A 12,577-nucleotide genomic window follows, 5' to 3' on the forward strand; every position below is an offset into this window, starting at 1 on the left:
TTGTATACAATACACTCCAACTAAGAAGAAAACACAGGTCTTCCTGGGAGTATTACTCCACATTGAATACTTTTTTTTCTACAATCTTTCATTTTCTCTTTTTTTCCAACATAAAGAAAGCCTATCATTTTATGTAGCAGATATCATAAAGCTGGGATTTACAAGGAAGCTAAAAGAAATTAGGTATTCAAAATCCAAATCATATTCCAAATTCCTTTGTAAACCCTACTTCTACTGTTCTGACTGGTACAACCAGGAGTTACTGAGCTGCTTTTTGTACTTTCTGAATTGTACAGACACATATTGGTTGTACCAAAAAACATCCTCTCTCCACAAAGTCTGCACTGATGTTCACTGCTAATGCATTTAAAGGAAAATAATTTTTAACTTTGCATTGATTTGCAGCAATTTTTATCTTCAGGAATCAAACATCGCACTCCTTTCTAAATAGGAAAGTAATTAGTTCCTCTTGTTCAACAATTAATCAGTTCACAGTTTCTACGTATGTATTGAACATGCATATTGACAGTTCTTTAGGTGAAGAGGAAAGACATGAGGAAACAACACACACATTTTATTCACACTTGAAAAAAGAGGTCTTAGCAGTATCACACAGTTTGTTTCAAAAGAGAACTGTACTCTTCTACCAGTTTCTTCTTCTCATTTAATTTTTCCAGTATGGCATCCATTAAGTATGAAGCAAAAGGAAACTGAAAAAGAAACACAGTAAGAAAAATGATTGCTGAACTTTATTTTCTTTGTGTGAAAAACATTTATTAAGTATCTTTAAACCATTAGATTTCACTTAGTTCTGACAACTACCACACATGCACACATCTGATCTTTAAAGTTCACCTGCCTGATAGTGTCTGAAAATTTGCTCTCTATCATAAAAATGATAAAAGTACAGAGTAAAATGAAAAAAGATAAACGCCTTATTGAACAATTCATGCTTTACTGACCATGTTAATGATGTAAACTGCAGTACCAGCATCTCTGTCATTTGTCTTCAATCAGCGGATCAATAAAAGGTTACAGCATCTCTAGGGCATGCAGAAGTGGTAGTGTATGTTCACTACTCTCAGGAGGATGAGACAGAACTACCACTACAGCTCTCAATGCTGTAGCAACTGCCTTAGACTCACAGATGAATACTCGTAAATAAAAAAAAAAAAAACAAAGCAAAACAAAACCCAGACCCCCAAAAGCTCCAATTGTATTGATTTGGATATGACACAAACATCTGCTCCTCTAAAACATGATACCAAAAAATTGTATTTACATATTTACAGAGAAAAGTGAAAACTTCTTTCATAGCTCCTCCAATATAAAAGATGTATTTGCACAATTGTTGTCTTCAAAGAAAGAGATTTGATATATTTTTCAGTGTAATTGTTTTAATGCTTAAAGAGGTTTCCTTTCACAGCCTTGGTGCACCTGTGCACTGTAAGCTGGGAAGTACTTTTGGAGGTGGTACAAAACACTAGTCATTGCAGCTCCAGGCAGAGACTGGTCAGTCCTGTGTTAGAGGAGAGCAGAACAGTTTTCGTTCATCCTTGGAAAGTCTCTATTGGCTTCATAGAGCTCTATCAGCTTTCTTGAACTCCTGGAGAGACCAGCAGTGACCAAGGGGTCAGTCCCACACCAAATGTAACAGCTGACACTCACATCAGAGGGAGAGATAATTTTACCTTAATAATGCCACCAGAAATACATTAGGTAAAATATAGCAGCTGGTTGAGCAGGCCAATCACCAGCTCCCTCTGCTTTTCACAACTGTAGTTCCAAGGAAATACTTTTGCATCTAGATCCACTCTCTAGTTCCACACCTGAGTATTGCTGCTCTGATTTTATTTTTTCACTTCTCTATTCAGTCTTAAAGAGAAAACAGTATGTTACTCATACCAGATAGAGTATTGCCTGTTTCCTAGATATATGAAGCAAAAAATATAAAACAAACAAACAAAAACCCCAGACATGAAAGTATATCAAATACAAATGCTGATGTAACGTCTAAACTGATATATAGATATGAATCTATACACTGATATTTATAATTACTAACAAGTCAGAAAAAAAAATCTGAAATGGTGGCAAGGAAAATCTCGCTGATAGCAAGCACCTGTCATGAAGTGACTGTAATGGCAATCCTACATGTTGCTCAACAGTCACTTTGCTGTCACAGAAAAAGGACGCTAATACACATTATTTCCCTTTTCCATAGGAAAGGGGGTTTTGAATGGCTGTCTCTACCTGTCATAAATAACTTCTGCCTATGGTAAGAATTTTCTAGTGGTTACCTACACCTGTCAGCTTTCTCCTGTGTGCTATTGTGATGACTTTTTGGGGAACAGAGGGATTCAATTCAATGCGTGGAAATCTATTCAGAGTAAACAAGACATAATCTTATCCAAAATTCTGTGACGCTTACTTGCTACCGTGCTTTAAAAACACTGACTCCAGCACCCTGTTCACTCTAATTGCTCTCATTCCTTGTCTAAGAGGAGAACACATATCTTTTTATGAGAACACTGTACCATTACCTCAAAGTCTCTAATTCTTCTTGCCTAGCTTAACTATACTAATTCCTGTAACATTTCACTTCCTTAATGTTGTGCCTGAGATGAATAGTTGCTTATTGATGTCTCTGGCTCACATCATTCTAGCTGCATTTTACTTGCTGCTCACTATTCTCTGTGGCTTCCACGTCATAGCAAAGCAATCTTTCAAGAACGCTTTCCATTTAAATCATTCATTTAAATCAAGAGCATTTGAAAGCTGCTGGTATGATGTCATTCTGTCAACATTTGTTGGTTCCAGAGAAAGTGCTGTATGTTTTTATCTGATTTTCTTTCCATACAGACACCCAGAACTGGATGATCTCTGCAGTCTTCATCTTTTAATAGAAGCCTGTCAGATTTACTTTTAATGATGGCTCTGTACTATCCTGGGAAGCTTCTCTCTACATTTCTCCCAGAACTTCACAACCGTTGAAGATGTCTCTACTCCCAAGTATTCATCCCAGCTTCCAAACCTGCCATATGCTTGGGGAATGCTTTGGGAGTTCAGTGCATGCCTAAGGAGTGAAAGCTTGTTTATACCACTGATAATTATATATTTTAATACAGAATGATACTTCTTTCAAATGCTCTCCAGTTATTTGTGCCATAACCAATTTATCTGAACACTAAGTATTAACAATGATAGCAATCCTAAATCAGTACATTACAGTAGGCTTTAAGAGAAGTAGGATTTAATGGACTTGTATAAGTTAAGAAAATTTGAGAACACAAACTACATGTGGATTTAAATATTTTTATTCATGTGTAAGAAAAAACATATTTCTTACACAATGTCTCAGACAGATATCTTGGTGTATGGATAATGTAAAGTTAATACGATCCTAAAGAGTCAAGAATACTGACAGTTATTTCTATTTCTCTCACCTATTTATTCTGACCTTGAGTATACTTCTTTTGGAGATCCCATCTGTAAAAAATAAACTAGTAATATTTATCAACCTTTCATGACAAGATTGAGTCTCACTTAGCACAAGTGCATAAATATACACCAATCTGCCAATGAAAAGACTCAATGAATGCAAGGCAATGCTGTTATAATGAGACGCAGCATCTCCATTCACAGAGTACAGTGTTACCTGGCCTCTGCTTCACAAAGTCTAAAATGTGTCAACATAAAAATAAAAGTATTTAATTTTTGGAAAACATGAATTAATGGTTACGCCTATTTTAAATCTCTCCGTATCATCAGTGTAATACATTTGCCCAACAAAAATATCCAAACACACTGCAAAGCTGCCTCAAATTGAATTAAGTGAATCACAAACAATAATCTGAAATAAACTAAAGAAACTCAGTATTTTAATGACCAAAATGTCCTAATTTCACTATAAAGTAAAAATCAAAGCTTACAAAAAAAATTAGGGAAATGCTTCACTTCACTATTCTTCTCTGTCCATTCCGCTTTATGATGGCTGTATACACATGACTATAGAAATAAATATATGCCTGTCTGTATTCTTATCCTGAGGAATCAAGCTAATCTCTCCTTGCTTTCAGTCCAGGACAAGTGATGCAATGTGGTTTTGTTTGTGTGCATGAGATAAAAGCTAGAAATATACCATAATGGATTGTCAATGCACAGGACTGAGCTCTTATTCTCATAATGACAAGAAAATCATGGTTATTTTCCGATGGTCTGATATAAATGCTAATGGTCCCCAGGATACTGTTCAGACTGCACTGGTGCTGCTTTTTAAGATGCAGATACTTGAAACACCTGGTGATGGTGGCAGTGGTGAGTGTGCACAGGTGTGTTCGTTCATGGGTGAATACATATGCCTGTGTGTGAGCTGAGGATAGGCAATGAGCAGAGACCTGTTCAAAGAAAAGACAGACAGACACAGGCTGGAGAGAGACTAATGAAATGAAAGCAGGCAAGTTTCAACCCAAGAAATCTGAAAGGAAACAACCATAGCTCTTAGTGCACATTCCCAGATGACACCAGAGGAAATCTCTATTTCGAAGCCAGTGCAAATCCTAAAAAGGGACTGGGGAAAGTCCCAACCAATGAGGAGTGAACAGACTGTTTCAAACCTTGTTCTAGAGATGGATTATAAGCATACCTACAGAGTGCTCACAGAACAGAGGGGAGACAGTTTTTCTGGAAGTTTTCACCATTGGAATATAAATTGTAGATTCATAATGAGGTCATGAGAGGAAAGATTTTATTAGGCTGCTTTGTTTATGTGAGATGTGATATCCCAAGGAGCACATGAGGAGGGAGGGAAGGCAAATGCTGCTGTATATCTGGTAAGGGATATGCTAAATCAATGTTGTCATTTGGTTCAATGCTTGGAAGAGTTAGGCAGACTATTTGTATTTTATTAAAAAACAGTTCTTGGAGACTTCAGGTAGTAATCTGGATTGAGCTAATATGCTGTACTCATATACATTAACAGATTATTCCGAGATGCTGTTCCTTACAATCAGTCACAATGAATGAAAGCCTTGGGTAGTATAAGAAATCTTGTTTAAGTTATGTGAAAAGAAGTAATTCTCTTGGTTTAGCTATCTAAGTTTCCTGTGATGGGAAAAAGCTAAAGAAGGTTGCTGGGTTTGGGATTTTTTTTACAATTATAAAAAGAGAGTGCTACTATGCTGTCCCATGTTTAAATAATAAGATGTACACACCCAGATGTGCAGGATAAAATAGGTAGAAGCCTCATCACTTGCCATGCAAGCTGTAAACACACAAACATACTGAGGTAACCATACTTGTTCCCTTCTTCTCTAAATACCATGAACTGCTAAAAACTCAATAGTCTCCAATGCGATACCTCTCCCAGCTTCCCTCTCCCATGCCCAATCAGTAACACATAATCAGTCTGACGTCTCCATATATGACTCAGATACCCCTGTGCAGGTAGCAGATATGTGCACGTGCTCCAATGAAGCCTCTCCACATACAGGTTCTTAGTAGGCATCTTTTACCTTCATGTCAGTTATTAAGATGTTTCATTTTTATACTTCAGTGAGAACACATCATTGGGGGCTAATGCACAGATACAAAAAGGCCACTGAAAACCCACTTGTTGGCCACTCAAGATGTAGGTTTAGACAATAAGGGATTGTTACCAGCTCTGTAGAATTCAGAGCATGACTGTCCTTTTCAATTACATGATTCCTATTTACATAATAACACCTAATGCAGAGATGCCTGTATCAGTTTGAAAGCTTCTTAGCAGCAGTGTAGTTTCTCCACACATTTTTCTATAGTAGTCAAAAATAAGGACACAAACTCTGACTGGGGTCTGTGAGCCTCAGGAATGCAAAAATATTTATCACTGAAATATTAACATTCTTGTGAAGCTGACAGAAATTAGACTTTTTCAAGTCTTCAATAAAGGTACAGATGAAGCGTAAAACAGAGGTGTGCTATCCTTTATTATTATACTTTAGGGGAATCTATAAAATCACAGTAAAAAGCAACTAGTGCTTCCCTCAGTCCCCCCCAAAATTCTAATGCAGCAGTAAAATGGCGTATGTCAGTAATAAAAATAAAATGTCCATGACATTTTAAATGTTATCGTACTGTCACAGAGGAATAAAATGAGCTTGAAGAATGATCTAAAGGGATATGATGCAGTTCATTATGTATAACAGCAACAGCAGCAGTTTCCCAGTGTTCATAAAGGTTTCTCCATTAAATTTACCTCCAGTCAATAATTAGGACTCCACAAATAAACCTAGGCAATTAAATCAATACTGCTGGGCAATTATGTTCTGAAGTCCTGGCTCAATGGCACAAAAAGACACTATATCAAACTTCAATATTAAGTGATCTGACACAATTTTCAACCGGACATTTTCTCAGAATAACAGAAAAGGGCAAGCCTGCATCTTTGTTCAAGATGCCAATGGGTACACAGTTTGCCAACCTGGAACACTAAGTCTATCATGATCAAAGTCCTGACATAAAGCTTTCATTTCACCGTGAGCTTTAGTTTTCCGATCACAATATTACCAATGCCTGCTAAAGGAAACCACAACTAAACTCTCTACAAGATATGAGTTAAGTATTTTAAAGGGCACAGAGCTCTTCTGTGAGCTGCTCCCAAAGAGACCAAGAAATCTTAGCAATTTCCATCCATGTGACTTAGCATGGGCAGAAACGAAAAGCAGAGCTGGCAGCTCCCAAAAAGCACTAATCCCCTTGCAATTCTACAGTCACAGCTTGTCAGCAGTTACTTTTACCCTCAGAGCTCCTCCTGAGGTACCCCACAAGATGGAGCAAAAATCACTGAAAAACAATATTAACTTGTACGCAGCCTTAAACAGGTAAGCGCAATGAGCTCCTCTATCCTTAGCTAACATCTGCAGTCCTAATATAGCTGGCTATATAGTCAGCAACCCCCTCACTCCCTGTGCCCTGGTTTTTGCTGTCTGTCTATATCAGATAAAGAGAGGTGATAAAATTCTGCTTAGGATTTTTTAACAATTTACAAAAGAATAACAAAAAATAGAACAAGAATTCTCCATCATATTCCACGAATCTGATTTCTATTTTGGAGTCCACAACATGGACAGAACACTGAAATTTATAGATTTAAAAAACATTCTTAAAATGAAGAAAATTTAGCAAATAGAAATATTTATACTTTTACTGATGAGCTCCACGGAGCACTACAAGGTTAAATCAGAATTTAAATGCCAGTATTTCTGACGAATTCAGTAAGAGCAAACTGATATTTCCATCTCCTCTACTGCAGCAATTAAGCAGTCTTAATGGCAGTAAGTTTTGATAATGAAAGAGGGAAAAACTGTCATTTCTTAAAAATCTGGTCATAGGACACAATCTAGATACAAAAGCTATTAATGATAAAACATACACATCTGAATGTGAGTGTTCCCTTTAAAGAGCTTTCAAAATATTTTCAATCATTCACATGCTTAACTGAAATGAACTACATCGCTAATGGACCCCTGCTAGTGAATATGCATTAGGAACACGAGATTTATAGATAAAATTTTATTTCTTTTCAGACATCAACTACCCATCATCTGAATAAAGGAGACAACTAAAATATAATGAAAAAGTTTCAGGAGTCAGTGTGTGTTGTCAGTGATGTCCAAACAAAAGCTGACTACGGCTAGAAAAGCAGGGCTCTCACCTGCCAATAAACTGCCCTTGATCACTTACAAGAGGGGAGCATCCCAGCAGACTCCCTGTGTATTAAAAAAAAGACTTGAAAGAGAAGAAAAAGTATCACACAGGTCACAGCGGCAGTCTCAATGGACCCCTCAGGGATTTCTGCTAGTCTCAGCCTTGTCATCCTCTATGCAGCTTTCCTCTCTGCCCAGAAAATGTCGATAGGAAAATGTTTGAGGGGCCTCTGGTGGAAATTTTTTCATTCTTTCTGCATTGACAGGATGCCAAATCAATATTTACTTCCCACTAACAAGCTGCTCGAGGTCTCAGTAGAAAATATTGTAGAGAATGCGAGAAGACACGATAATAAACAGCTGTCTGGCTATGAGGAAAACATGAATTGACTGGAAACAGGTCCACAGTAAAAGGTCACTGAAACCCATGAACTCCTCAGGTGTCCATATCAACTACTAACTTTAAAGGCACATAATAAAAAATCTCTTTTTCCTAAGAGGTATGAGAGAATGCATCCCTTTCACTCTAGCAAGCATTACACCCTGTTTCAATAACTCAATTAATACATTTGCCAAGATCTGTGCTGGTTTTCTCCAGCATCGTTTGACTGGTTTCAGCTGTTAAGTTATCTATCAAATCCTTGGTTAACATCTCTTCAGTTTTACCCAGTGACTCTCATTTTAAGAGAAATAAAAGGGAAATGCTTCAAACCAAGGATTTTACATTTCCTTATCACAGTATAGTTCGGGACCATCAATGGCAACATAATTAAAAATGCAATGGATTAATTATAATCAAAAACCAGTTATTCAGAGTAGAAAGTTATAATTCATTAAAAGAAGATATAAATTCAGCACCTCCGCTTCAAGAAGTTTCTGTATATACTGCAGCCATTCTTTATCTTTTTCAAATGCCATTTTTGTCCTTGCTGTTTCCTAAAAAAAGAAAAATATAACATAGACACAATATTTTCGAAGAACACAATGAACAATAAAGGAAAGTTGTAACTGGATATGCATTAAATAAATAGCACGTGGAAGTGGGAACTATGCTTGCAAAACTAGTTATCATCTGAAGCATATCCACCAAGTATAAGGGCTCTGTTAAATTTATATACCTATCCCTCTCTGTGCATGTCCCTAGAAACATGCACAGCATGTTCTTTGCACACGAATATACAGGCGTACATGTGATATGTCTAAATTTTACAAGTTCAATGTAAAGGTTTCTGAGTCTACACACTGATAAATGAAGTAGGAATCTAGAATTTGTGTAGTGTAAATTCATCACCTTATTTTAAATTTGTTTTCTATTTATAGTTAAGTGTGTTTGTGTGTTTCACACATAGGTTCACAACAGTGATTACAATAAAAGATATAGGATGTAGAAATTACTTTGAGAATGAGGTAAGTATGGAACAATTCTGACAAAGTGAATCACTTCACAGGAGTGTATGTATGTTAGTAAACAGGACAGTGATCAGTCAATTTTATTTGTATTCATGAATGTAATCCATATCTGTGCATACACATACAAAACACCTTTATATAACCAACACGAAAACTCTCTTTTGTGATTTCTGTAATATAAAGTTCCAATAAGGCTAAATCTAAGTCATCACAAGAGTACCATTACAGCCCAATAATGGTCAACTCCTACACACTTTTCTAAAAGTAACTGTAGAGGCTTTTTCAGGTATTATTTGATCAGGCCTAAATAAATCTGGGTAACAAATCCTGTTACTGTGTCTATCTAATAGAGGGTGATTTGATGAAACACTATCAAACATTTCATAGTAAAAATGTATGATAGAATCAACAAAACAGGCAATGGATTCCCCCAGAAACCATCTGTCTACTAGAAATAACTTTAATAGGTACCACAATTCACGAAAGAAAGCATCAACAGAATCAATCTGGCACAGCAAGGCACATTTTAAGTTTGTTTTTATTAATGCAGAAGTCTATTTAAAATGTATAACCCTACCAAATGGTCTTATGAAAAAGGAAACTACTAAGGATTTTCAAATATTTCTCTACACCTACATGCTCAAAACAGTACATTTATATTTTAACGCATGCCTAAAGTCTTGCCACCTTATGAGTCTCCAATCTGACCGTTTTATTTAAATCGATTTTTGTGCTGGATGCTGCACAATGAAATTCCAGTTTTTACCTGGAAATCCTTTTCCTCGAGAACAGAAATATACAGCATCTTCTGATTTAGCCCCTTTTTACTGAAGTCCTTAGAATAACTTACCTCACCATCTTCTACTTCTAATATCTCCTCAAGATCAGTTGTTGAAACATTAAGGATAGATGCTGCCAACTGAACAGACTCTTGGGAAAGACCCTTTTTGCATGCTCTCACTTCTCCCATTTTTTTTGCCTGTTTGATTTTTGTTCGCAGCTCTTGTACGCTGTGCTGTAACTCTCTGGTTAGAGCCTGGAAGATGCAAGTAAAAAATACTCTATTGCAATTTTTCTTAAAGTGCAAACACTACAGAAAATACAGTATCATTTAGACTAAGCTCCTTTAGATGGGAATTATCATCATTCTGTGTTATTGGTTCAACATGATACATGCTGTACTATTAAATAACACAGTATTTAGAACATTAATATGAATTAATACATTAAAAGAGAAGGTGTTCTTAAATATAGGTCCGATTTTTTTATGTCTTTGGCAAAATAACTATATTCATAATGCCATCAGTACTAAGACAAAGCACCTTTTGCAGAGTCAGTTAAAAATCTTTCCCTAATTGAGTCTACCAGAAATGTTCTTGAAATAACATCAGAAACATAGGCTCTAGTGTGGTCAAAGAGAGATCTTTTTAAAGCTTATTCACTGTATGATGAAACACCATTATTCCTCTTTACTCAAAACCCAAAATTTTGGTTCCCACCAAGACAGAGTAATTCAAAACTGTCCTGGCTACCAATTCTTCCTGATATAGTTCCTACAATTTAAATCATCACAGTAGTGGTTACCCATTGCTGATAAGCAGCATACCCTTGGAGCACACAAGTCCACCGTATCATTATTCAAGGCTTGCATAGGAAGGGTTGTATTCTCTTGGCACCCTGGCCCATACGCACCTGGCCCATACAGAAGGCCTGGCCTAGACCAGGCAGTCTCTTTGAAAGGGTGCTCTTAGCAGATAGTAGGTGTTTTAAACAGACATCAGCTCAGGCAGTGGGAGGAAGCTCAGGTGCCAGACCAGAACCATTGCAATTGTTCTTTAATCCTGGCATTGACAAGGTCTGAAGCAGGGGTGTCAAGAGAAGCCTCAATCTTAGATCCTATTTCTGCTGTGGAAGACTTTTAGTTACTTTTGAGCAAGAACTAGAGCTTGATAGGATGTCCGATGCCACTATGCCGTATAATTAAACCTTTATTATGATTACTACTATTACTAGTGACTAATAAAAACAATAGTAATAGAGGGCAATTTTTCCATGATCATTTCTGAAATGTGGTATACACTGCTAAGCCAGAAAGATGTTCACAGCTCAAAAAAATATCCAGAAAACCAGAAGAATGCTATTAAAAGAAAACAGTTTGAAAGGTTTAAATGATAGGAAAGGAAAACCATTTTCTGAAGTGGAAAAAAGGGATTACTGGGATTTAGTGAAGCTGATGTAAACACCCAGGAAAAGTAAAAAAAAAGCGAGATGACTAGACAAAAGAAAAAAGTACTCGCAGTTAATGGGAAAGAAGAAACCCATCAGGGGTGAGGCCCCTCTCCTTCATTCATTTAAAACTAGAATAAAAGAAACAATATGAAACATCCTGCTGAAGACTTTGTTGACCTGAATGAAAGTTGAATGGCATCCAAACCTGATTTTGGTTTTTGTTCCCCAACACACACAAGTACTGAGCTTGAATAATACCTTCCACAGCTGAACATGAGCCAAAGTACACAGCAAAAACTTGATGATTCAACTTCCTACCTTTCCTATTCCTGAAGTTCTCTGGTTCAGTGAACTAAGCACTAGTATAAATCTTCGTTTAACTGAAGTTACTTTGTTTCGATAGTTATGCAACTATGACAAAATCATTTTGCAAAAGCAGAGCAAGACAATTTTATTTTCAAATTGTGGGCTGAGAGATAACAGCAGTAACTCACTGCCATTAGATCCTCCTAGCATATTCAACTTCCATGACTCAAGCAGAACTGTGATTGTCAACACAGGCATCTTGGTTGAGTTTAAAATGAGAGAATAAGTTTCTCTTTCGATCGCCATATGTGGTGCTTATCTTATTAAACTATCTCTCACCAGTAGTTGATTAACTCCTGAAAATTCTTTTTCTGCAGAATGCCTTCATCTCATAGAAACTGACTGCAGAATTATGAAGCCTGTTTATCGGCATTTGGGGTAAAGTGTTCTACAGCCTCTAGTGTATTCAAAATACAGTCATTAGAGAGCATCTCTGATACATTTCAAAGAAAGCACAACAGATAAATCTGCTTCCAAGATTTGCTTATTTTTCTACCACTTCCCAACTTAACATTTTTTTCTGTATTCAGCTAAAATTTAATTACCAAAACCAAAATTACCCTATCACAAATTTTGGGAGAGGAGGTACAATGTCATTTGTCCCATTTTCTGATTCAAGTGTGGGTCCCTCCATCCACAGTATTTCCAAGAAAATATCTTGTACATGGAACCGTCTGCAAGTATAGAGCTCAGAGGAATGAAGAAATTTGAAATGTTAATAGGCAGGGAGCTAAGGCAAATTGGACCAAGCTCATAGAAGGAAATATATCAAGAGAGAAGAGAGCCCCAAGGAGAAAAGTACACACTATTAAAAAGTTACAGACAAATGACACATTTTGTAGCATTTGAAATGATCCAACAGTAAACTGGCTCCTGCAATGTGTAGG

General features: G+C 36.6%; 1 protein-coding gene across 1 annotated transcript in view; it reads right to left on the bottom strand.

Annotated features, from left to right (window-relative positions):
* Positions 1–608: 608 nt before the first annotated feature.
* Positions 609–12,577, bottom strand: part of CNTLN (centlein) — a 196,498-nt gene continuing 184,529 nt past the window's right edge. Inside the window, exons 22-24 of the mRNA XM_086479875.1 lie at positions 9,946–10,131; positions 8,544–8,621; positions 609–710 (exon numbers count right to left, since the gene is read on the bottom strand). Coding sequence (XP_086336001.1) covers positions 609–710; positions 8,544–8,621; positions 9,946–10,131 — 366 coding nt within the window. The remainder of the gene's footprint in view (positions 711–8,543; positions 8,622–9,945; positions 10,132–12,577) is intronic.

This window comes from Leptosomus discolor, chromosome Z, assembly GCF_034619465.1.
Source record: "Leptosomus discolor isolate bLepDis1 chromosome Z, bLepDis1.hap2, whole genome shotgun sequence".
Classification (NCBI taxonomy): Eukaryota; Metazoa; Chordata; class Aves; order Leptosomiformes; family Leptosomidae; genus Leptosomus; species Leptosomus discolor.